The following is a 27,980-nucleotide window of genomic DNA, read 5'->3' as shown; positions in this document are numbered from 1 at the left end:
AATGGATTTAGGGCACTATAATAGTCCTGAATGCTAGAATCACCTTGCTTGGTGGTTCTAATCTTTTCTTGCAAGAAGTAAGCTCTTGCAAGATCCTTTTGGGTATACATACCCCTCATAAAGAACCAAGCCTCATTGGCTTTACGAAATTTAGCTATATTAGCACATACCTTAAGCTCCACATTGTTCATAAACCACGCAAGGATTTTTGCGTGATTGCTTTCCCAATCTTCCACTTCCTTTTGATGACTTTCAATGGCCTTGAGGCGAGCATCTCCCTCAAGAGCCTTTTCTTGACCTTCTTCCATCTTCGTGAGCATAAGCTTTGGTTCCGGAACGGTCCTCATGACAAAACCCCAAAGCTTCTTTCCTTTGAGATTATTTTCCATTGTCGATGCCCACATCATATAATTCTTTCCATTGAGCTTGAAAGGTAGGTCAATCTTTGTCTCCATGATGTTGCCAAGAAGTGAGAAGATGTCCACTAAATATGAGAGACACGAACCACACCTTTCCTTCAAGAATCGAGTGGCTCTGATACCATGTAATGAGATATTGCGGAAATATAAAGAGTGCATACAAGCACTTACAACAATGAATAAAAGAGACAATATCACAAGTCCACAAAGGGACAATACAAGCATAAGCCTTTAAGAAGGCAACAATATAAAAAGCCTCTTATTGAGAAGAGAAAAAGCTCTCAAGAAAATGAAAAATATACAAGGGGATCACCCCTATTTATACAAAAGGGAGAGGAGAGGAGAGGCAAAATGCCTCAAAAGGAGAGCCCAAAAGGGGGCTCCCATGGAGTCGTTGGGAGCCCCCAACGGTCACATTTGTGACCGTTGGGGGCTCCAACGACTCTATGGTTGGAGCCCCTTTTGTTATTTAAAAAATACAAAAAATAAAAGTGAAAAATAAAAAAAGAAAATACATTTTAACAAAAACTGAAAATAGTTGTTTTCTAAAACAACTATGTGAAATTACAAAAATACCCCTATCGGGTATTGATGTAATATATATATATAAGGTACATTTTAACAAACATCACCCAAGCGACGTCTCCACCAGAGGGTCGCTTCATCCGCAAAGTGCATTGTTGCGATCCGCAGCCGATCTGTGTCCTCTATCCTCGCAGCTTCTAAAAACTGGTCCATCTCGTAGATAAAATTCTCGAGATCCTTTGAGTCCCGCGTGCCTTTATACTTTGCGGGCTCAGGTAGCCTGTAACGTGGTCTATCCATATGTGTCGCAACACCGCCAGCCGGGGCAGTTCTCAATTGCCGCTCCAACTGTTCATTCTTTCGTCGAACAACATCTAATTCGGCAGTCATGATGTTGAACCGACTCAACAAATCATCAAACCTGGTGGAAAAATCTTCCACCGAGTAGTTAAGTTTAGTGGCAAGACTTTCCACCGAGTCTTCCACTCCCTCTACTGTTGTCTTGATCTCTGCATTGAGATCATTAAAAGCAACACAAGTTCCATTAACCAACTTCTCCATGTTGGTCACTGACCCAGTCAGCTCCGCAACATCGCGCGAGATGACTGACACCCGATCATCGGCCATGAAGTCCTCTTCAGGAGGAACCATACTGCTTGAAGGGGTCATGGCAATCTTCTTTGGCACCATTGTCACTCCCAATGTCGACAAGGCTCTGGTACCAACTTGTCAGGGGCTTAGAAGCGAAGGCCCCCGTGACGCAGCTTCGGACAATCACAAACACCGAAGGCAGGCCTTTTGAGCGCACAAGAACACACAACACACGCGCACGAGCGGAAGCAAGAGTACGTATATGCCCAAACACAAAGAGAGCAAAGAGACAAGGATGCAAAAAACTTTTTTATAGATACTTGAAAGCCAAGTACATCAAGAGGGGGAGAGAGGGTCCGAATACACGGAGTACCTAGGCTGGAAGGCCTTGTGGGGCACTCTAGAGTGCCAAAGAGGTATATACATCAGAGCAAAAAGGTGAAAAACATGGCGGTCCGGAACACACATAGTGTTAACTTAAAACTGTTAAAAATTATATATATCCTCCCCGCACCCCCCGCACCCAAGTTTTTTTAAAGCACAACATCGCCGCATCCATACCTGCACCCGCACCCGCACCCGCACCTATGTGACATAGTATATAGGTATTATGTATGTGTGTACATAGTCTTGAAAGGTTATATTTCTTAGTCAATGAGAAGCATGACATGGAGAAGCTTACCTCAGTTTCTGGTTACATGATGTGTAGCTCTTGAGCTTGACTACCATATAACTTGAGGCTATCAAGCCTGTTTATTTGTTGTTGGTTGTATATTGATGCTTGCACGAATGGATTTTCAATTAGTGCTGTACATTTCATTGGCTGAAAGAGGTACTCAGTATATCAAAGATCATAAGATCCAGTCAGTATGCGTATGAAGGGGCGAATGACTGCATAGGTTTCAAGTCCGCTGCCTAAGAGATGTGACAACATAGCATGGAAACAAACTATAATTGAAGCATGGAAATGGTAGTGGGTCTATAAGCAGGATTATATGGGTAAGACACATCTGGAAGATGAACACGTGGGTACGACACGTCCCATGGGCAGCATATCTTTGATGACTTTTGCCCTTGGAACCATTACCAATATGCAACATATTTGCACAAGAGGCAGCAAGCATTACATTATGATGTGGTTGGTTATCTTCTCTTCATGAGGTCAAAGTGGAGATGTTGAATGTTACCTCATGTGCCAGCAGCATCATGCGCAATTCGTTGTGGGATGTGGTATATGACTTGCATACATTATATTGTTCTGATTGTTTCATCATGTTTGCACACATGTTGCAATCAGATATAGGAGATCCTTTTGCTGCCAATTAGCCAACGATTGAGTTCACACAATTAAGATCTAGAACATAGGAACAGCCTCACCTAAGAACACCTTATTCTACTTTGAGACCTAAACCCTAGCAATAGGAATATTTTAAAACTAATCACGGAGAATTGACCAAAGTTCTCATTGACACACCCATGAGAAGAAATGGTTATGTTTCATGGGCTTGTCTTTACGAATTTAGATGTTATTAGTTGTTGCTTTATTATTTTGTCTTTTGATTCTGCTTTCATCAGCATGATAAGTTTCTGATTAAGGATTTATTTTATATTGTCATTATCTTTCAGGTAATATTTGATGGTGAGGAAGGTGTGGATGAGGGGGGTGTAAGAAAAGAATTTTTTGAGATTTTAGTTCGTGATCTTTTTAATGTAGAATATGGTATGATTTTTATCTAATGAGCCTTGTTGATCATTTGGGACTTTTTACCTCCATGATGCTGATGTAATATGCTATTTTTTTTGTTTACCTTTTTCTTTTTCTGTTTTCAGAATTGGATTCTTGAAATTGATGAAATATGCATTTACAATAGGAATTTGTTCCTTTTACCTCCTACTTTGGTATTGACATTGGATGCTTGGTAGTTTGGAGTATTTTTAATTTCATATTAAGTTGTACATATATCGGATTTTTGGAAGAGTTTCCGTTGTTTCAAATTGCCAAATAATGAAAAATGATTCTCAAAGGCAAACATAGCAAAGCATTACACAATTAACATTAATATCATCATCAGTCTTTATCCCATCTACAGAGGATTAATTTAGCGTGTGACTCGACATGAATAAGCATACATATACCCCTAAAGAATTGAGAAATAATTTATGACATCAGTTTAAGGAAGTAACAACCAAATTGATTAAAGAAGACTTCATCCTTGAAATGTGCAAAGGATGTATGTTAAAAATGCTCAAGTGTAGCCATCCTTGAAGTCTTTGTAAGTAAACTTTAAGATAGAAAGCAGAAACTAGGAGGAGGAAGTAGGATAGTTTATGAATATATAGGAATTCAGAAGATTAACAAAGCTTAATGAAAAAGATTGACACAAGCTTGATACTGTTGATGAACCATGTGATTCAAATGTAATTGTATGTTTATTGATCAAAGGAATACGCCACCAATTTTCAGTCTGCAAATTGTGTAGCCAACTTCTGGAAACATGAATCCAAAGTACTCAGCATTACTAGTGGGAACAGTGTTGTTAAAAGCGCACCTTGAGGCGCAAAAGGCGCGCCTCAAGGCACCGGCCTAAGGCATGCTTCATCAATAAAACATTTTTTTAGTATTTATTTTAGATTTTTAGTATTTATTTTAGATTTTCTATTTCTTATTGCTTGTTGCTTCATCAATAAACATTTTATTTATTTATTTGTATTTTTAGATATTTTTTTATAGTTTAATCCTTAGTTTTTTTTTCTAAGTTATATAATCAGTTTCATGTTAATCTCTCATATTTTTTAGTATTTATTTTAGATTTTTTAGTATTTTATTTTAGATTTTTTATTTCTTATTGCTTGTTACTTCATCATTTTGGGATGAAGGCGTAGTTGTTGTTGTTGTTGTTGTTGCTTGTTACTTCATCAATAAAGCATTTTTTATTTATTTGTAATTTTAGATATTTTTTTATAATTCTTTTTTAAATTTTCAAAAAAAAATTTTGAGGCTTACGCTTTACGATCAGTTTCTCAGTTACTTTTACATGTTAATCTCATATTTTTTAGTATTTATTTTAGATTTTCTATTTCTTATTGCTTGTTGCTTCATTAATAAAGTATTTTTTTATTTATTTGTATTTTTAGATATTTTTTTATAGTTTTTTTAAGTTTTCAAAAAAAAAATTGAGGCTTACGCCTCCCCTCAGTTTTTGGTGCAGCGCCTCATGCATAAGGGATGGTTATGAAAAAAGAAGTCGGAAAGATTGGGGAGAGGGAGAGAGGAATGCTCATGATCTTGGTCACTGAATTCGTGTACTCTAGTCATCTGTGACATCCTGATAAAGTACTTTTGAATTTTGTATGCTTATAAAGGAGAAAAAAGTGCACCTCTCTAGTTGGTGAAAGGATATCTATGGAGCCTAATTTTACTGTACTTTTGGTAGGAACTATGGATAGTTGGTCAAAATGACGGATGAAAAAATTTCTCTTATAGAATGAATCAAATTTTATATTGTTGTCTCTTACAAAACATGGCATTCACTGCCATCAAGGTTTTTTAATGCGTGAAGAGTGATGTGTAAAAGCTGCCTTGTCCAAAGACAAAAGAAATGAAGAAAGAAAGGGATATGAAAAAAAAAGAATAGGTTGGAAGAGTCTCGTGTAATGAAAAGAGGCGGAAGCACCAATAGAGCAAAAAGTCACTCTTTAAGAGTGACTACTAAAGCCAAGAACACAAACACCAAATGTGCACACACAAAACTCACAAATATAGAAAATGACTTAAAGTCATAAGTTGGCTATTATTGAAGAAAGGAAGAGAAGGGTGTAAAAACCCATACATTTACAAGGGGGAACCTCCTCTTTATATAGGGGAGGAGAGCACTAAAGAAGGACCATAAAGGGGGCTCCCTTCTAGTCGTTGGGAGCCCCAACAGTCATAAATATGACTGTTGGGGCCCCAACGACTAGATAGGTGGGGCCCCTTTATGGTACCAAAAAGTAAAAACAAAAACTAAAAAAGGAAATAGAAAAAAGGGAAAAAAGGTAAAAAGCAAAAAGGTACAAATGGAATTACCAAAACACCCCTATCGGGTTTTTGGTTTATACAAAACAGAAAAAGACTATATTATTATGCATATATACTTATATATATATATATATATACGAATGTATATATATATATATATATAAGTATATGTATATATATTTATATATATATAATTTAACATGCCCCCTCAAACTTTACGGGGAGAAGACCGAAAGTTTGCCAAGAAGAAACATGAATCGTGGAGTTGGGAGCGCCTTGGTGAAGAAGTCAGCCAGTTGATACTCTGAAGTGACATATGGCAATGTGATGGTCCCTTTGAGATATTCGTCTCGAACATAATGGCAATCCATTTCGATATGCTTGGTCCGCTCATGAAAGGTGTGATTGCTGGCAATGTATATCGCACTCTTGTTATCACAATAGAGCTTGGTGGGAGCGGAAATGGGAACGCCCATGTCACCAAGGAGACTTCTGAGCCAAACAATTTCCATAGTAGTCATCGCCATAGCCCGATATTCAGCTTCAGTAGATGATAAAGAAACCTTCTGCTGCTTCTTGCATCTCCACGAGATGAGAGATTCACCTAAAAAAATACAAAGACCCGTAATTGAGATACGATCATTGGGATTTCCTCCCCAGTCAGCATCAGTAAAAGCAGTCAATTCAAGAGATGAGGAAGAGGATAAGAAGAGTCCCTTGGAGATGGTATTTTTGATATATCGCACATTTCTCATTACGGCCGCCATATGAACCGTAGTAGGTGCGTGCTGAAACTGGCTCGCTGCATGAACCGCATGAGCTATGTCTGGACGGGTGATGGACAGATAGGTGAGGGATCCAATTAATTGACGGTAGGGAGTTGGATCTTCAAGAAGAACACCATCTTCAAGTCTTAGTTTCGCATTGATAACTTCGGGAGTCTCAACTTTCTTTTCATCAGATATTCCTGATTTGGTACAAATTTCTGCAACTAACTTCATTTGAGATAAGATGTATCCTCGCGCGGAATAAGCCAATTCAATTCCTAAAAAATATCTCAAATAACCAAGGTCAGACATATCAAAAGTATCTTTTAGCATAGACATAACATCATTTACTCCCTTTTTGTCATTCCCAGTGATGATCATATCATCAACATACAGCAGAAGCATAATAATGGAGTCACCTGTTCTTTTAACAAAAAGAGCAGTGTCAGTATAGCAAGAAGAAAAACCTAAATTGATTAATACATTACTAAACCTGTCATATCAAGCTTTAGGAGCTTGCTTAAGTCCATATAAAGCCTTTTTTAATTTTAAAACTTTTTCATTTAAATTCATACCTGGAGGCGGTTCCATATAAACTTCTTCATTTAAATTACCATTCAAGAAGGCATTTTTAACATCAAGTTGAAAGATTGGCCATTTTTTAACAGAAGCTATAGCAATAAGGGCTCGAACACTAGTCATTCGAGCAACTGGGGCAAAAGTTTCATCATAGTCTACCCCATACTCTTGGGCATATCCTTTGGCTACCAACCTAGCCTTATATCTTTCTAATGAACCATCACTCTTAGTTTTTACTTTAAACACCCATCTACATCCAATGGGTTTCTTGCCATTGGGAGGATCAATGATTTCCCAAGTTTGCGCCCTTTTAAGAGCATTAAGTTCAAGTTCCATAGCTTCATTCCAATGAGCATATTGTTTAGCATCATTGTAATGAGACGGTTCATGAAAGGAGTGAAGAGTAAGAAGGCATGCTCGATAGTTAGGAGAAAAACAGTCATAAGAAACAAATCTATTTGGTATCTTGGGAATGCGATTTGATCTTCTTTGAGAGGTTTCTTCTATCGACTCATTTTGAGAAAATCTTTCAAGGGCACAAGGAGGATTTCTTTCATTCCTTCTAGAGTAGACTTGTATTTGTCTTGAAACATTTTCTTCTAAGTTTTGATCATTATTTGGATGTTCAACAAGATTTTCATTAAGAGGTTCACTAGGATCAACATAATCATCTATGATGTTTTCTTGAGGTAACAAGTCAAATAAAAAGGAATAGTCAATATTTTCATTTGGTTGATGCGAAAAACCATTTTCTTCTTCGAGGAATGTGACATCTTTTGAGATATAAAGTTTATTCTTAAGTATGTCAAAACATCGATATCCTTTTTGTTTTTCGCCATATCCCAAGAAAATACATTCAATAGCCCTAGGAGAAAGTTTATCATTTTTGCGAGTTAAAACAAAATATTTACATCCAAAGATTCTTAATCTTTTATAATCTGGAGACATATTGTAAAGTTTTTCAAATGGAGAAAGATTTTTCAAAGAGGATGAAGGGATTCTATTGATGAGATATGTTGAGGTTAGAACCGCTTCGGCCTAAAAGGATTTTGGGATATTTTTTGAAATCAATAAAGTTCTTGTAGTTTCTATTATGTGCCTATGCTTTCTTTCTGCAAGACCATTTTGTTGCGGAGTGTTTGGACAAGAACGTTGATGACAAATTCCATTTTCTTTTAAGTAGATTTGAAAATCATTAGATATATATTCACCTCCCTTATCGGACCTAAGGATAGATAGATTTCCCAAAAATTGGTTTTTAACTATTGCATGAAATTCTTTAAAGAAGGAGAAGACTTTGGATTTGCGACTTAGGAAGTATATCCACGTAAATCGAGTGAAGTCATCAATAAAGACCACATAATACGAAAAACCTCCTTTAGACAAAATTGGGGAGGGTCCCCACACATCGGAAATAACAAGTTCAAATGGTCGAGTGGTAAAGTAACTTCTTTGAGGAAATGGAGTAGCTTTAGATTTCCCAATAATGCAATCTTTACAAGTCATGTGATTGTCTTTACAAGTATTGTTCAAAAAAGGGAAAAGAGACATTTTTACAAAATTTGGATGACCAAGTCTCTCATGCCAAATTCCAATACTTTTGTCTTTAACAAGATTGCAAGATGACTTAGATGGAAGCGTCAAAAAGTCCATAAAATAGAGATCACCCCTTCTATGGCCTTGCCCAATCAGCTTCCCTGACTGGAGATCCTGCACGGTGCAATCTTTAAGTGAGAAAGAGACTTGGCATCCATGATCGGTGATTTGGGAAACGGAAAAGAGATTTAAATTAATTTTTGGAACGATTCTTACTTTAGGAACGAAAAAGTTTTGAGAATTTTTGAAGTCAAGTGTTCCAATACTTTCAATTTTCAATAACGTTCCATCGGCCGTTGAAACATAGGAAGACATGGGTTCGGAAAGAACATTTGAAAGAGAGTTTTTATGAGATGTCATATGAAAAGAAGCACCAGAGTCTAGTATCCACATACCTGGAGGTGATGGAGAGTAGGCGATGGCGGCAGGCGATGGCGGCTCCGGATGTTGAAGGAGAAGACTTGAGAAGGTGTTGGAGAACTTCGGAGATATGATTAAGAGTTTCTTTGATATCTCCTTCTTTGGTACTTTCTTCCTTCTTTGGAGAACTTTCTCCAACCACGGCAACCTTTCCTTTAAGCTTTGGACAAACCGGTCTAATGTGCCCCGGTTCATTACAATAGTGGCATATAATTCCCTTTCTAGGTCCATTGCTATTTTTGTTAAAGAGAGGAGGTCTATATGCTTTAACATTCGATCCGGGCTTAGTAACGGCCAAAACTTCATCACTCTTAATGCTCAAGCCAAGTCGAGTTTCTTCTTGACATATCTCGGCAAGAGCATCTTCAATAGGTAGGGCTTTGCTTCTATGGAGAAGAGATGCCCTCACTTGTTCAAATTTCGGGCGAAGTCCATGAAGGAATTGAAAAAAGTGCTCATTTTCAATTTGTTCCCTTCTTAGCTCAATATCTTGTGGAGCAACCCATTTAGGCTCAAGACGGGCAAGCTCATCCCAAAGAGGGGTAAGAGAGCTAAAATAGTCCCGGACACTCATATCCATTTCTTTGGTGGAACGAATTTTTTCTTGACAAAAAAATTGCCGAGCAAGATCCTTTTGGGTATACATACCCTTAAGGAAAAACCAAGCCTCATTGGCCCTTCTAAATTTGGCAATATTAGCACAATTTTTAAGGTCTACATTGTTCATAAACCATGCCAAAATTTTGGCATGGTTACTTTCCCAATCCTCAATTTTGGATTGATGTTCATTAATTGCTTTGATGCGCTCATCGCCATCTAAAGCTTTTTCAACTTCATTTTCAGTTTTGGTAAGAACAAGAGAGGGTTCGGGAGTAGTTCCCATAACAAAGCCCCAAAGTTTCTTACCTCTTAGATGATTTTCCATAGCGGAGGCCCACATGAGATAGTTGGACCCATTTAGCTTAAAAGAAAGCTCCACTCTAGAGTCACGTTCCATCGGCACCAAATATATCTCCTTTCTTCAAAACTTTGAGAGGCACGCGTTCCAAGATGACAGAAGAAAAGCCCAATCACCAACCGAGCTCTGATACCATGTAATGAAAAGAGGCGGAAGCACCAATAGAGCAAAAAGTCACTCTTTAAGAGTGACTACTAAAGCCAAGAACACAAACACCAAATGTGCACACACAAAACTCACAAATATAGAAAATGACTTAAAGTCATAAGTTGGCTATTATTGAAGAAAGGAAGAGAAGGGTGTAAAAACCCATACATTTACAAGGGGGAACCTCCTCTTTATATAGGGGAGGAGAGCACTAAAGAAGGACCATAAAGGGGGCTCCCTTCTAGTCGTTGGGAGCCCCAACGGTCATAAATATGACTGTTGGGGCCCCAACGACTAGATAGGTGGGGCCCCTTTATGGTACCAAAAAGTAAAAACAAAAAATAAAAAAGGAAAAAGAAAAAAAGGGAAAAAAGGTAAAAAGCAAAAAGGTACAAATGGAATTACCAAAACACCCCTATCGGGTTTTTGGTTTATACAAAACAAAAAAAGACTATATTATTATGTATATATACATATATACTTATATATATATATATACGAATGTATATATATATATAAGTATATGTATATATATATTTATATATACATAATTTAACATCTCGTCATCCCCAACAATTAACCTTGCCAATCCCCTTGTTAATCAAGTATTTACATTCTCAATCATAACCTTGTCATCCCCAACAATTGTCTTATCATTTTACATATAGCAGGAGTATACATTGCGCTCAAGAGGAAGAGGCCATAAGTGTCATAGGATCATGAAAACTTTGTTTGAATCCCAATCTCATAATGGCAGAACTGAGCTTATTAAACCAAGCTCTTGAAGCTTGTGTCAAGCCATATAAAGCTCTCTTTAGCTTGCATACTCTGCCTTGTTAACAATTCCCCATGCATACATCCTCTTCTAAATCTTCATTTAGGAAGGCATTTTTGGCATCCATTTGCCATAAATTTCACCTTCTAATTGTAACCACTACCAACAATGCCCCGATAGTATCATGTGGGCAACTAGAGCAAAGGTCTCAACAAAGTCTATCCCATACTAATGATTGTATCTCTTCGTTACAAGATGATCTTTATACCTTTCTATTGATCCATCAACCTTAGTCTTAATCTTGTTTACCCACTTGCATCTGACTATATTTTTTCCATCTGGCAAATTTACTAACTCCCAAACTTTCATCATCTCCAATGCTTCCAACTCCTTACACATAGCTTTCTGTCAACTTCATCATAAGATTTAGGTTCATAATATGACTGAATCATGGCTAAAAATGCTTGGTGAGTAGCAGAAATACTCATAGGAAACAAACGTGAAGGAGGAACAAAGGGATCTACGTAGCCGAGGAATGGAAGGAGGTACATATGTTTGCTCGGGAACATTGGGATTTGGCTCAAACGAACCCTCACCTTCCTGATCATGCTGCTCAAGAAATGACTAGATAGGAACTCCTGATAGTATTCTACTATAGGTAACCCACTCGTTTATTTTCAGGATCTTTTGATAAAGGAACTAGGAAGGAGAATATGGACTCATAACTGTCATTTTGATGTGCACCCTTGCAATACAACATTTTCTCCAAGAACTCTACATGCTTAGAAGTCCACACCTTCTTACCCATAGCATCAAAGCATCTATTTCGTTTTTGGCCTTCAGGATATCCAATAAAATAACACTTGACATTCCTAGGTGACAATTTATCTCTATGTTGGGGGTAGAACAAGAACAAACTAAGTACTACCAAAGACTTAACAAATCTTAATCATGCTCTCTTTTAAACAACTTTTTATATGGGGACATTCTTCCAATAACCTATGATGGCATCCGATTTATCAAATAAACAACTGCTCCTGCAACCTCTGCCCAAAACTCCTTAGGCATTCTAGTGTTAAGCAATAGAGCTAGTGGTCTCTCTATGTCTTTTTTTTTTTTCTTAGCAACTCCATTTTGTTCTGGTGTATATGGACATAACTTTTGATGTACCATTCCCTTCCCCAAGAGGAACTCATATAGATTATGGCCCTATATGCGCTCTCCTTGAATCTGAGGGCAAATTTTTTACTATAGCTGCAAATTAAGTCCCAATATACACAAAATCTCTTTAAAAGATCGAACAATTCACTCTTATTTTTCAAAAAGTATATCTATGTATATCAGGTATAATAAAAAATGAATATCACAAAGTACATATGTCCTCCTTTTGACATACGTGGACAAGGTCCTCTGACATCAGAATGAATAAGATCAAAAGGACCATTTGATCTAATCCCTCTAAGACCAAATGGGAGAGCATGTGTAACGCCCCAAATTTCAAACTTGCGAACCTTTTTCAGAAAAACAGGCAAGAGACTAGAAATATCTCTTTCCTTCAGAGTTTGTTTATGAAATCAGCGGAAGATTTTTCTTTTATTAAATCAGAAGGCAAGCTGACAACTTTGGGCACGTTAGCTAAAAGAACCAAAACTCCCAAAATTCGGGTATCCTAAGGAAAATTCGATACAAACCCATAGCGTCCAGGACGCGAGCTAAGAGCAGGAAGAAGAAGTCTTGAAGTCATCTTGCAATCGCGCCATCGCCCGTAGTGTACTTAATCATCACCTGTACCCATAAAATGGGTTAGTTTCGCGAAAAACTAGTAGGTGCACAAGAGAGACTACAGGAAACTGAATTAAGTACATTTAATATAGTAGGTTACGCAGTTTAAAGCAGATATGTAGTTAAACAGGTAAGCAATGCAAGCGGGTGAATAGTGTAAACACGTAAGTAGTACAAGCGAATAAGTAGTGCGAGAGAGTAAGTAGTGCAAGCGAGTCAGCAATGCAAGCGAGTAAGTAGTGCAAATGCATAAGCAGTTCAAAGCAAGTAAGCAGTTCAAAGCAAGTAAGCAGTGCAACTGACAAACGCAGCATACGATTCAATTGATCGTAGGCTGTGAACTACCACGCAACTAACTTTTTCTCGTTCCTAGAACTAGGTCTCTGCATTGAATCAGTATCAGGACATCGTTTGTCTCCCTCACTACTTCTAACAAACGCTTTGTCCTGAACAACCTTAATCTATTCCCATCTCTCAAAGCCTTACGTGGCCAACAATCATCGGTTATGACTCACTAAGGCGTCATACTTTCTCAAAAAAGCCCACCCTTCCGTAGAAGGTCCAAAACATGATCACTAACTCAAATCGCTAACGATCTGATTCTCACATCTGAGTCCTGCATGTAATCATGCTAAAACAGAAAGCCGAAGCTATAAATTTATAACTGGCTATCTCGAACAATCTTAGAAGAGCATCACAACTCACCATAACTTTTTATGGTAAGCAAAAACACAAGCTCCACGTTGGATCGCTCGGTCCGGGAGATATACGACCTGACAAGGAATTACCGCCCTAGAGGGTATACCTGGTCTTGGACTATACACTTCCTTACAGGAGTTCACCGTCTTTGCGGCTACCCGTTCGTGGACAGTGTACATCCTCACAGAGATTCTACCACTCTAGCCGGATTACTCGATCTTGGAAAAGTACAACCTCACAGCGAAACCTTTGGGAAGTCGGTCCCCAACAAATACCATATCCAATGAAAATCATTGCGATACACGCATTAACACAAATGACCGCTCTCAGGGTTGATAGCCACTATTACAATCAACAAGATCAACGCCGGATCACCTAGTCTGAGAAATGTATAACCTCACAAGGAATTCCGCCCTAGATGGTATACCTGGTCTTAGACTATACACTTCCTCACAGGAGTTCACCGTCTTTGCGGCTACCCGTTCGTGGACAGTGTAAGCAGGAGTGCAACGCAAAACCTTTGCGCGATGCGCGACGGCAAAGTAAAGACTGTAAGCAGGAGTACAACACAAAACCTTTGCACGATGCGCAACGACAAAGTAAAGGAGAAGGATCGCGAAACCGCATCCTTGAGTTAAATGCGTACTCGTATAAATATATATATATATTTCTATATATATTTATTTAATGGTCCCTTTTTAGTTAATTGAACTCAATTCAATTGTTCAAGTCTTCTGTGCAATCTTCCCCTACCTTGAAAGGTGACGATCCTCGTATGCCAGCTGCGTAGGTAAGCACGAGCTCAAGCCATGAAGAACGAGTAAGATCCATCGTTCAACCTGTGGTGCTAAAAAGGTTAGCATGCCAAAATACAAATGAGAAGTGGGTCCGGTAAGACCTGCAGTAGTGCTAGACCCCGATATGAGGGTAGTCAGGGAGCTCAACTCCCTGCAGAATGTAGAAGAGCAACAGAGGCAACAAGATCAAGGCAAAGGGGCGAAACCCCCTACTAGAAAACAAACAAGGTGCAGGGGGCAACGGTCCCCGCCAACCTTGAAGAAATGTGAGGCCGGGTCCAATGACCCTTACTGTCGAAGAACAGATGCAGGCGACAGGGGGCGTCACCCCTGTCGACAAAGGACCGGCAGGGCACCAGCCCCTGCCGACCTACTAGAAACGACAGGCAGGGTCTTTAGCCCCTGTCGATCCAAAAGTTTCAGGCGATAGGGTTGATGCCCCTGTTGTCCTGTCAAAAGTCGTTAGGTAGGGGCCACAACCCCTATTAGCCAAAGGTAACAGAGAGAGTGAGGGGCAGGGGCTAGAAACCCCTGCCAGTCGATCAACAACAGGTGGCAGCAGTCGGACACAGGCGATAGGAGGCGTCGCCCCTGATGACTGAAAAGGAGGAAAGAAGAAGTAGACGATGGTGCAGGGAGGGGGCTCGACCCCTCCCCTGACCAAAAGAGGTAGTAGGGAGGGCTCGTCCCTCCCCTGCCGTCAAAGGTAGCAGGGAGGGCTCGACCCTCCCCTGTCGTCATGAGACGCAGGGAGCAGGGAGGAGGGGCTTGACCCCTCCCCTGCCGGAAGAACCACGAAGAAGCAGGGGCTCTGCCCCTGTCGAGAAATCCAAAAAAGGCAGGGGGGCAGAAGCCCCTGCCGAAAAGGTGGGCCGACACAAGGAGCTCCGCTCCGTGCCGGCAAAACAAGAGGGACAGGGGGAGTGGAGCCCCCTTGTCGACACAGCAAGTGACAGGGGGCGGAGCCCCCTGCCGACAAATGGCGACGACAGGGGGCTCTGCCCCCCTGTCAGTCGACCCAAAAAGAGAGAGGCAGGGTGGGAGTTCCCCTGTCGATGACAGGGGGCTCACCCCCCCCCCCCCCTGTTGGTCGACCCCTCACCGAGAAGAAGTGGAAAAGGAGGCGGAAAGGAAGAGAAAAGAGGGGAGGTGTATGCGTAGCTGGGGTCGCTGGAGCGGAAGGCGGTGGGTCGTCGGCGCCTTCGCAGCAGAGAGAGGGAAGAAGATGGCCGGCAGCGGCGGCGGTGGCGGCGGAGGGAGGTGGCAGCGGCGGCGGCGGAGGGAGGTCGCAGGTGGCAGCAGCGTCAAAGGGAGAAGGGAAGAGAGAACACGCAAGCAGGAGAGGGGAATCGGGAGAGAGACGATAAGGGGGGGTCGTGTTTGAAACCCCCTGCCCCGCTGTCTCTAGAAGACCCGAGGGAGGCGGTGCCTCAATTGAGTCCGGATCCGACCCAAATCCAAGCTAATAATTTTTTTTTTCCGTTTATTACATCCTACCCTCAAAATAATTTTGTCCGCAAAATTTCTATTGCATTCATTGGTCAAAATACAAGTCAGGGCATTTTTCCCTAATATTTGACCATTCGTCAGCCGAATCTTTGTTCGAGTTCTTTTCCATCCTTGGAGTAAACAATGAATACCCAAGATCAAAATCTCAGGAAGCTCGTAAAAGAAGCCAAAAATATTCGTACTATTCATGCGTAACATGAGTAGTTTACAAAAACCCAGCAATGCTGGTACATAAGCGAAACACGTCAAGCCAGTTAGCTTAACAACGCTAAAAAGGTATGCTTAATGGTCAAGAATCCTTACTTCCCTTAGCTCTGATACCAAGTTGTAACGCCCCAAATTTCAAACTTGCGAACCCTTTTCAGAAAAACATGCAAGAGACTAGAAATATCTCTTTCCTTCAGAGTTTGTTTATGAAATCAGGGGAAGATTTTTCTTTTGTTAAATCAGAAGACAAGCTGACAACTTTGGGCACGTTAGCTTAAAAAACCAAAACTCACAATTTTCGGGTATCCTAAGGAAAATCCGATACAAACCCATAGCGTCCAGGACGCGAGCTAAGAGCAGGAAGAAGAAGTTTTGAAGCCATCTTGCAATCGCGCCATCGCCCGTAGTATACCTAATCATCACCTGTACCCATAGAATGGGTTAGTTTCGCGAAAAACTAGTAGGTGCACAAGAGAGACTACAGGAAACTGAATTAAGTACATTTAATTCAGTAGGTTATGCAGTTTAAAGCAGATATGCAGTTAAACAGGTAAGCAATGCAAGCAGGTGAATAGTGTAAACGCGTAAGTAGTACAAGCGAATAAGTAGTGCGACTGAGTAAGTAGTGCAAGCGAGTAAGTAGTGCAAATGCGTAAGCAGTGCAACTGACAAGCGCAGCATACGATTCAATTGATCGTAGGTTGTGAACCACCATGCAACTAACTTGTTCTCGTTCCTAGAACGAGGTCTCTGCATTGAATCAGTATCAGGACATCGTTTGTCGCCGTCACTACTTCTAACAAACGCTTTGTCCTGAACAACCTTAATCTATTCTCATCTCTCAAAGCCTTACGCGGCCAACAGTCACCGGTTATGACTCACTAAGGCGTCATACTTTCTCAGAAAAGCCCACCCTTCCGTAGAAGGTCCAAAACATGATCACTAACTTAAATCGCTAACGATCTGATTCTCACATCTGAGTCCTGCATATAATCATGCTAAAACAGAAAGCCGAAACTATAAATTTATAACTGGCTATCTTGAATAATCTCAGAAGAGCATCACAGCTCACCATAACTTTTTATGGTAAGCAAAAACACAAGCTCCACGTCGGATCGCTCGGTCCGGGAGATATACGACCTGACAAGGAATTACCGCCCTAGAGGGCCTGGTCTTGGACCATACACTTCCTCACAGGAGTTTACCGTCTTTGCGGCTACCCGTTCGTGGACAGTGTACATCCTCACAGAGAATCTACCACTCTAGCCGGTTACCTGATCTTGATCATACACGCCCTCGCAGATAATCCTTTGAAGATCTGGTACTTAACAGACACCCCACTCGGTGATACATGCATCAATACAATCGACTGTTCCAAACAATTGATCACTCTTGGGTCAGTAGCCACAATATGGGCACAAGCATGAATATCAGCAATATGCATCGTATCACTCCGCACATAAGCATATAATCCTACATATCGTATTATTGCCACAAGGAATATTGCAATCCTCAAATAGGACCTCAAAGCATGTGTAAACGACACATGAAAACGTGCAGATATGGCAACCCAGTTGATTCTATAGGCGAAGAGTAACTAACTCTATCTGTTAGCCAAACAAAACAACTGAATAAGACAAGCACTCATAACAATGCTCGTAAAACATACAATTACCATAAAATGGCTCAGTCCATCAAGTAATTAAATTAATCGTAAGGCATAAACCATTACATCGCAAGTCATTCATAAGTTATACACGATTAGCAATCATACGTCAGCGGTTATATCACAATATGTAAGCAGCTTATAAGACAAGCAGCCACATCAATCCTAGTTGCCACCAGTTCGTAAATTACGAGCTGTATGCAATCACATCAACCGTAAGATATGCAAGCCAACAAGTGCTACGCTACAATAAGCACCAAACAGTTCGACCAAGGGGTAAAGCAAGTCACATGCTAATATGTAGCAACTGACATAATGCTATTATTATAAGCATTTCACTAATATGAGAAGCTCTTTATTACTCCGTAAAGAACTGCGTAAGCAGTTTAACCAACTAGAGTAATGCCTTGACAAGCGTGCACAGCTCAACGAGTAGCATACTGAACTACCTAGCAAGCAAGCAAATGATCAGTGTGAACAAACTTTATGTTTCGATATTACTGGCCTGCGGGTACGCGCAGGTAAAACGTAGAAACAACTGAGACTAGTTCGGGCGTCTGTTATTCTGTGTATTTTCAATAACCCGAATAGCTAGTTGAGTCCGCTCCTAAAGGGTCGGCTTTAGCCGAGAGAGATTCCCCAAATGAGGCAGTTCCACGGATGCATCCAACTTCTACAGAAGTGTTGAGCTAACTAATGTAGCTCATTTCCCCTTAACTCCAATGATTGGGGAGGCCGGATCATTGCCCGTGGGGCGGTTGTTAACAACATGTCCATTGGAGTTTTGTACCGCTCTATCCTCTCTCTTGACAGAACAACCAGAAGTGAATGGGTGCGTTAGGGGTTGCTTAACTAACGACCCATCCTATGTTGTGGTCTTTAAACCACTCGAACATCTTGCCTGCGAAGGCGAATGTGAGGCCATTTATGTGATAACAACATTGTGCATTTAGCACTGTTCGAGGTCGCACGACCGTCTCATCCGATCATCGCAGTACTAGACGTGTCGTGCACGACTACAAGTACTCTCGGATGAAGGGGGGTATAGCTCCTCAATAGAAGCCTCAAACAGGAGTGTTTCACAAAGATGTAAAGTTTATCAACTTTACTTTATCTTTTGAAACAGTAGTACCTTGTGCCAACATTATGCATGTGATTATCTCGAATCACATCCGCTATTGGGGTATCTACATGTCTCGCATGACTCGATACCGGCCTCGATAGACGGGATACGGGTTTCTCAACAGAACACCCGCTAAGAAGTTCGCTCGAACCCCCAATTCGGGATCACCCAAGATATGCCAAAAAGGCGAGCAGAACCACTCAGTCACATCCTTCCAAATGCTTCGATTTGGAGCAGTCTTTGATGCTTTTGCGCATCTCCTTGAAATCTCAAGTTGACTCTGCAGGACTGCACACACGACGATCCAGGATCCTTGCGAGGTATCCCTCTCCTTAAACGGAGGTGTATCGCCAGCTCCCAACTAAACTCTTGTCGCAAGAGTGTGTGATAGATGTCTCTTGCATCCTCCACGAGGATGTCTCAAATGCGTATGCAATGAGAGAAAACCTGAGTGTCATCTGGAATAACAAGGTCGTAACAACACATGCAAAAGCAAGAAGCCTGACGCAAAGCGCTACGACAAAGTAAAGACTGTAAGCAGGAGTGCAACGCAAAACCTTTGCGCGATGCGCAACGGCAAAGTAAAGACTGTAACCAGGAGTGCAACGCAAAACCTTTGCACGATGCACAACGGCAAAGTAAAGGAGAAGGATCGCGAAACCGCATCCTTGAGTTAAATGCGTACTCGTATAAATATATATATTTCTATATATATATTTATTTAATGGTCCTTTTTTAGTTAATTAAACTCAATTCAATTGTCCAAGTCTTCTGTGCAATATTCCCCTACCTTGAGAGGTGACAGTCCTCGTATGCCAGCTGCGTAGGTAAGCACGAGCTCAAGCCATGAAGAACGAGCAGGATCCACCGTTCAACTTGTGGTGCTAAAAAGGTTAGCATGCCAAAATACTAATGAGAAGTGGGTCCGGTAAGACCTGCAGCAGTACCGGACCCCGATACGAGGGTAGGCAGAGAGCTCAACTCCCTGCAGAATGCAGAAGAGCAACAACGGCAACAAGATCAAGGCAGAGGGGCGAAACCCCCTACCAGAAAACAAACAAGGTGCAAGGGGCAATGGTCCCCGCCAACCTTGAAGAAATGTGAGGCAGGGTCCAATGACCCTTACTGCCGAAGAACAGATGCAGGCGACAGGGGTTGTCGCCCCTGTGGACAAAGGACAGGCAGGGCTCCAACCCCTGCCGACCTACCAGAAACGACAGGTAGGGGCTTTAGCCCCTACCAATCCAAAAATTTCAGGCGACAGGGTCGATGCCTCTGTTGTCCTGTCAAAAGACGTTAGGTAGGGGCCACAGCCCATACCGACCGAAAGTAACAGAGAGAGTGTGGGGCAGGGGTTGGAAACCCCTACCAGTCGATCAACAACAGGAGGCAGCAGTCGGACACAGGCGACAGGAGGTGTCGCCCCTGCCAGCCTGCCGACTGAAAACGAGGAGAGAAGAAGAAGACGATGGTGCAGGGAGGGGGCTCAACCCCTCCCCTGACCAAAAGAGGCAGCAGGGGGGGCCCGTCCCTCCCCTGCCGTCATGAGACGCAGGGAGGAGGGGCTCGACCCCTCCCCTGTCGGAAGAACCACGAAGAGGCAGGGGCTCTGCCCCAGCCGAGAAATCCACAAAAGGCAGGGGGCGGAAGCCCCTGCCGAAAAGGTGGGCCGACACCGGGAGCTCTGCTCCCTGCCAACAAAACAAGAGGGACAGGGGGAGTGGAGCCCCCTGTCAACACAGCAAGTGACAGGGGGCGGAGCCCCGTGGCGACGACAGTGGGCTATGCCCCCCTGTCAGTCGACCCAAAAAGAGAGAGGCAGGGGGGGAGTCCCTCTGCTGACGACAGGGGGCTCAGCCCCCCCCCCCCCCCCCTGTCAGCCAATCTTGAGAAAGGCAGGGGGTAACCCCCTGCCGATGAGAGGCGACGGCAGGGGGCTCTGCCCCCTTGTCGGTCGACCCCTCACCGAGAAGAAGTTGAAGAGGAGGCGGAAAGGAAGAGTTAAGAGGGGAGGTGGATGCGTACCTGGGGTCGCCGGAGCGGAAGGCGGTGGGTCGCCGGCGCCTTCGCAGCAGAGAGAGGGAAGAAGATGGCCGGCAGCGGCGGCGTCGGAGGGAGGTCGCAGGTGGTGGCGGCGTCGAAGGAAGAAGGGAAGAGAGAACGAGAGAGCAGGAGAGGGGAATCGGGAGAGAGACGATGAGGGGGGGGGGGGGGCGTGTTTGAAACCCCCTGCCTCGCTGTCTATAGAAGACCTGAGGGAGGCGGTGCCTCAATTGGGTTCGGGTTGGTATCCGACCCGAATCCAAGCTAATAATTTTTTTATTTTTTTTCGTTTATTACAGCATGACCCTTAGCTAACGCCTAATCTTATTAGAGACACTAGAGGTCGACACCAAGAACACCATATGACAACATAAACTGCAACCTAGAATTAGACACATGTCCTGATCAATGATGCCACAAGATTGGCTACTATAAGATAGTTGCACCTAGACTGATCTCTATAATACTTTGTGATTTTTTATCTAATTGATCTAGGAAATGACCTCGCCTATGCCTAGTCCCAATCTTCGTTCTAGATGACCGATCTTGCACAAAGAAACGATCTGGAGTAAAAACGACATCACAATTATACTTGGACCAACATATATGAGATTCATGGTAATTTTACTTCTCTATGTGAATGACGTGATTATCACATGAGGTGATAAGCAAGGAGTTAGTCATATCAAGGATATCCTCAAGGCTATATTTGATATGACAGATCTTGATTTTCTTCTTTATTTTTTTGGTATTGAAGTAGCATATTTACCTTGTGGTTATTTCTTGTCACATACTAATTATGTAGCTGAGATAATAGAAAGATCATGAATTATTGATGAAAAGCGAGTTGATACTCCAATGATCATAAATGCAAAGATGAAAAAAGATGATGAAGAACCTCTAAAGGATCTAACTCCATATAAATAAATGATTGGAGCACTAGTTTGTCTTTCTATTACTCGACCTAACATTGCACATGCTATTCATTCTGCTAATCAATTTCAACATTCTCCCACTACAGTACATATGAGTGTCATAATGGGGATTATGAGATATATTAGAAATAATATTAATCATGGTTTATTTTTATCATCTTCTTCCCCATTAAATGTAATTGCATATTCAGACTTTGATTGAGGAGGAAACGTGAATAATCGATGCTCGACCACTGGTTTTTGTGTCTTTATAGGTGGCTCTTTAATATCGTGAAAATGAAAAAAAAAGGTGTCGTTATCCTCTACAGAAGCAAAATATTGGGCTATGAAAACTACTACTTGTAAGTTAGTGTGGTTGAGACAACTGCTAGAAGACTTGGGAGTTCACAAAGCAGAACCCTCAAGATTATGCTGTGATAGCAAAAGTGCCATCTACATCGCAAACAATCACACGTTCCATGAGAGAACCAAACACAGAAATGGATTGTCACTATATTAGAGAAGAGTTTCTGAAGAAGACCATTACATTGCCACATATGTATTAGAATATGGATCGGATATGGATCCAGTAGAGGATCCATATGGTTCGCGTGATGTCATATTGTAATGTAATATACATTACTAACCCAGGGCAGTTTTGTCCTTGTAAAATAATTGTAAAACCTATTTATCTTAATGATGTTTAGTGCAACCACAAAAAAAGAATAACAGTGGCTGCTGATTCTCAACAAGAATCAGAGCTCTCTCTCTCTCTCTCCCCCCCCCCCCCTTTTTTTGATTTCTGCAGGAGTTTTATCATGGTATCAGAGCAGTGACAAATCTGGGCGTAAAAGTGTCTTCATCAGGAACATGAAAGGGCTTGCTCCATTGGCCACGATCTGCCTTTTGGTCACGCCTACTCCATCTCTTCTTCAGACGAGTTCACAAGATCCTCATAAGAGCCCAAAGGCCGAGTTCCTTCAGTCGAGTCCTCCTCATACTCTTCAATCGAGCCCAAAGGCCGAGTTCCTTCAGTCGAGTCCTCTTCATCTTCTTCAGCCGAACCCATAAGCCCAGTCTTTTCTAAACAGGTCGAGTTTCCTGTTTTCTTATCTCATCTCACAACTTGTTTTGCCATGAAAAGTCTATTTTCTAGCTTTTCCCTCTTGTCTCATCATCTTCTAATATCTAATATTCTAATATTAGAAAAGTCGAGTTCCCTGGTTTTCCCAACCAGGAATCTGCCTGTCACCCCTGCCCCATTCTCATTCATTTTACCTGTCCATCAATCGTTTTCGTCTCCCATTCATTTTTTGTCAAATTTTTCATACACACAAAAATATATTTTTCTTGTCGTGACATTGTGCCAATTTCTGTCAACTGTGTCAGTTTATGATAAAATAGTCCAGTTTCATCCACTAGTGTCATTCTGTTCAAAAAAAAAATCTGTCAACAAGTCTACAAATGGATACTTCAGCCAATTCGGGTCTTTCTTCCAATTTTTTGGGGCAGCAAGTTTCGGAAAAGCTAACTACAAACAACTATCTGACTTGAAAAAGGCAAATTGCCCATTTTATTCGAAGTCAAGATCTTTCAGGTCACTTGGATGACTCCACTCCAATGCCTCCAGAATTTATCACAACCGAAGCCAAAGAGGATGGAGGATTGCCAAATGTTATTTGCAACCCTGCATTTGTTACTTGGATGAAACGTGATCAGGCCCTCGTCGCGTACATCACTTCCACATTGTCACAGGAAGTATTGATTTTCATTCCAAATGATTGCACATCTAAAGTTTTGTGGGAGGCTTTAGCTCAAACCTATTCTCAGATATCAGAGGCTAAAGTGTTTTTTCTTAAACATGAATTTCAAATGTTAAAAAAAGAGGGCAATGAGCATTATTGAATTCTTAAATCAAGTCAAAAGCATCACAGATCAATTAGCCATGGTTGGGTATCCAGTGTCAGATAAAGAAAAGGTGCAATAGACACTGAATGCTCTGGGACCAAAGTATCATGTTCTTGTTACCTCTTTATTATGCCTACCTACGTTCCTCAGTTTTGAGGAATTACGTGCCAAACTTTTTCAGTACAAGATGACTCTGAAAAGCATGTCTGATGCTTCAGCAGGACAATCATCTACTTATGAGGTTCTTGCCACAAGGATGATAGCTGATCGTGCACGAGGAGGACGTGGCAGAGGCAGGGGAACTTCAATCCAGGGTGGACGTGGGTTACTACCTACACCAAATTCCAATGTCAGTTTTTCAAAGAATGTTCCCACATGCTACCAGTGTAACAAACGAGGTCACATCAAAGCCAACTGCTGGTTCAACCCACAAAATCGAAATAGAACGCAAAACAATAGAAATTTTGCTACATCAGGAACTGTAGGTACATTTCGGGTCAGTGATGATGCTAAGGATCTTCTCTTATCTGCGATAGCCAACTTGAATCTGAAACAGAATGATGATGAAATATGGTATGTTGACTCTGGGGCAACAACTCATGTCACTGGCAATGCAGGTAAGTTCTCTACTTTGACTCTCTATTTTGGTAAATCTAATATTGTAACTGAAGATGGAACTCACCACCCTATTTCAAACATAGGCAAAGTCCTCATTCCTTTGTCTGAGTCATCTATTCCTTTATCTGATGTTGTTCATGCACCAAATATAAAGAAAAATATTCTTTGTTTCTAAGCTTTTTGACTCTACCAATTCATCTGTGGAATTTACTCCTACTTCTGTCTTTGTCAAGGATCTTCAAACGAAGGATATGTTCACTAAAGGAGAGCGACGTGAAAACATGTATGTCTTTAATGAAGATCCAACCTCCAGTGTCCTGAAACCCAAGTCTGATCATGTCTCTAAAAGCGTCCTAAGTATATCCAAATGTAATAAGCCAGATCTCTGGTATTCTCGTCTTGGTCATTGTAGTCAAGTCTTTATTGAAAAGTTAGTGTCCAATGGTTTTCTTTCAGAGTCTGTTTCACCTTCAGTGAAGGATAAAATGTGTCTTAGTTGTCAGGTCTACAAAAGTCATGTACTTCCTTTTCATCAAATAAATAAAAGATCCTTCATGCCCTTTGAGATAATATGTTCTGATGTTTGGGGCCCAGCCCCCAATCCTTCCTCTTTTGGAAGTAAATATTATGCATCTTTTATTGACAGTTTCTCTCGTTTTACCTAGATATTCTTTATGAAGCACAAATCAAAGGTTTTTCTTGTCTTCCGTCACTTTCATGCCTATATTAAAACTCAATTCTCCCAAAATATTCAAATTCTCCAATGTGATGGAGGTGGTGAGTATTCCTCAAAAGAATTTTTAGATTTTCTCCAAGATAATGTGATACATCGTAGAGTTTCTTGCCCGTACACTCCACAACAAAATGGAATTGCTGAACGTAAACACAGACATATTGTGGAAAGTGCAATGAGTATGATGCATGGTTGTAACTTGCCCATTAGTGTTTGGACAGAAGCTTTTCATATTGCCACTCATGTGATAAATCGTCTTCCTATGCATATCCTTGAAAATCAGTCTCCTTATTATGTTCTCTTTGGTATACATCCTGATTATGATGAGTTACGAGTTTTTGGATGCACATGTTATGTACACATTGGCAAATCCATGAGAACTAAATTTTAGGACAAAGCCTCTATATGCCAATTTGTAGGTTATGCAGATGAACACAAGGGTTACAGGTGCTATGACCCTGCCAATAAGAAGATCAGAATTTCCAGAAACGTTTTTGATGAAAATAGTTTTCTGGAAAATAAAGCAAATCACAATCGTGAACATGGTGACACAGCTGATAATTGGTATGATCCATGGCTCAGTGCTGAACTTATTTCACATGCTACTGAACATACCACTTTGGCTCCTGAAAGCGTACATGATGAGACGACTTCAGATAAGATATTGGAAACAGAATGTCTGAGATACAAAGGAAATGTTTATACCAGGAGACCCAGAGAGCAAAGAGATGCACCTATTGGAGAACACGTGGCATTGTCCAGCAACAGAGAGGCACCAAGAAGATCAGGCAGGATAAGTCACCCTATTGAAAAATGGGTGAGTTATGATAACTTCTCTATGGATTTTCAGATCTTTCTATCCAAGATTGAAAAGCACAAGGAACCACTTGGGTTTTGTCAAGTTGTTCAATCTAACAAATGGATTGAAGCAATGAATGAGGAGATCGAGGCACCTCATGAGTGTCAAACATGGGAGATAGTTGGTCGCCCCCCAGATAAAAATGTTGTCTGCTCAAAATGGGTGTATAAGATTAAGTATAAACCAGACGGTAGCATTGAACAATACAAGGCACGTCTTGTTGCCAAAGGATTCACTCAAGAATACAATCAAGATTATGATGAGACTTTCAACCCAGTGGTCAAAATGGGAACTATTCGCATTATCCTCGGCCTGTCTATTGAACATGGGTGGACCCTTAGTTAGCTTGATATTAAAAATGCATTCCTTCATGGGGATTTAAAAGAAGAGGTCTACATGAAGCAGCCTCAAGGTTATGCAGAGGGAGACCCAAAAGAATATGTATGCAAATTAACCAGAGCACTGTATGGTTGAAAGCAAACCTCCAGGTCATGGTTTGAAAGTTTCTCCTTAGAGATTCAGAACCACGGTTTCATTCGTTCCTAACTAGATCACAGGGATAGAACCACTATGGTTTTCTTACTTATATATGTTGATGATATAGTTATCACTGGTAATGCTCCAGACCATATTCAACGAATTAAAGTTTTACTAAGTATGTGATTCAAGATGAAAGATCTTGGAGAACTGAGATATTTTCTTGGTGTAGAGGTGGACAGATAGGATGAAAAAATGTCATTGACTCAACACAAATACACTCTTGATCTTCTGGTCAAAGCAGGAATGACAGATTGCAAACTTGTGCCTACGCCCAGTGTTGTCAATCAAAAACTCAGTATCTGTGATGGTGAGTTATACCCTGATGCAAGCAAGTATCGCAGTTTAGTAGGCATGTTACAGTACCTTACCTTTACTAGACCAGACATTGTATATTCTGTAAATCAAGTATCTCAGTTCATGCATGAACCAAAGATTGGTCATATGGATGCCGTCAAATGTATTCTTCGCTATCTAAAAGGCACGATCGGTGACAGACTCACATATATACAATCTTCATGAGTAACACCGAAACATGACATATTGACCTATACAGATGCAGACTGGGCAGGGGATCCAGATGAAAGGAGGTCTGTTTCAGGATACTATGTTTTCATTAGAAGCAACCTTATCTCATGGAGTAGCAGAAAACAAAAATTTGTGGCAAGATCTAGCATAGAGGCAGAATATAGATCTATGACAGCTACCACAACAGAAGTGACCTGGATTAGACATCTATTTATAGAGATGGGAGAGAGTATCTCAAGTTCAACTCTCATGTGATAATAGAAGTGCTATACAAATTGCGTTCAATCCCGTTCATCACAGTCGGACCAAGCATATTGAGATTGACCAACATTTCATTAGACAAAAGGTAGCAGATAAAGAGATTGAACCGGTTTATGTGTCTTCAGAAGACCAAGTCGCTGATATGTTCACAAAAGGTCTCACAAGTAACCGTTTCTGGTATCTGAAGAACAAGTTGCACATGGTTCACTCCCATGCACAACTTGAGGGAGGGTATTAGAATATGGATCGGATATGGATCCAGTAGAGGATCCATATGGTTCACATGTATGTCATATTGGAATGTAATATACATTACTAACCCAGGGCAGTTTTGTCCTTGTAAAATAATTGTAAAACCTATTTATCTTAATGATGTTTAGTGCAGCCACAAAAAAAGAATAACAGTGGCTGCCTATTCCCAACAAGAATCAGAGCTCTCTCTCTCTCTCTCTTTTCTCGATTTCTGCAGGAGTTTTATCAATATGACATCTGAGTATCTACTAGCAGACTTCTTTACCAAAGCGCTTTCATCTTCGAGACTTTACTTTCTTCTTAGCAAACTCTCTGTTGTGACACCGTAAGCTTGAGGGGAGGTGTTAATATGCATTTAAGTGTGCATATATAATTGTAAACACATATGTATGTATAAGAATACATATATAGTATGTATATCTATAAATATATATATTCAATTATATATATATATGTGTGTGTGTGTGTGTGTGTTTCTTTCTTGTAATAGGTAATACCCTCTAGGGGTATTTTGGTAGTTTTGTACAGGGTTACCGGAAGCGCCTAGCTAAAAGGGGAAGCGCGAAACATCGCACTTCCGAAGCGTGGGGGGAAGCGTCCCCCTTTTTTGGGAAGCGCGCTTCCCTTTAATGGGGGACGCGTTTCCCTTTAATGGGGGACGTGCTTCCCTTTAATGGGAAGCACGCTTCCCATCACGCTTCCCCTGTTTTTTCAATTTTTTTGTATTTTTTATTTTTTTTCGCTTCCCC

At 41.1% G+C, this 27,980-nt stretch overlaps 1 protein-coding gene across 3 annotated transcripts in view; it reads left to right on the top strand.

Moving 5' to 3' along the window:
• Positions 1-27,980, top strand: part of LOC149834864 (uncharacterized) — a 254,912-nt gene that overhangs the window by 193,615 nt on the left and 33,317 nt on the right. For all 3 annotated transcript variants that reach the window (XM_090011592.1, XM_090011593.1, XM_090011591.1), the window contains one exon: positions 3,162-3,255. In XM_090011592.1, coding sequence (XP_089867718.1) covers positions 3,162-3,255 — 94 coding nt within the window. The remainder of the gene's footprint in view (positions 1-3,161; positions 3,256-27,980) is intronic.

This window comes from Nuphar pumila, chromosome 6 (assembly GCF_984573655.1).
Source record: "Nuphar pumila chromosome 6, dmNupPumi1.hap1.1, whole genome shotgun sequence".
NCBI lineage: Eukaryota > Viridiplantae > Streptophyta > Magnoliopsida > Nymphaeales > Nymphaeaceae > Nuphar > Nuphar pumila.
The sequence above is the reverse complement of the archived record's forward strand: the minus strand, read 5'-3'. Positions and strand labels throughout refer to the sequence as shown.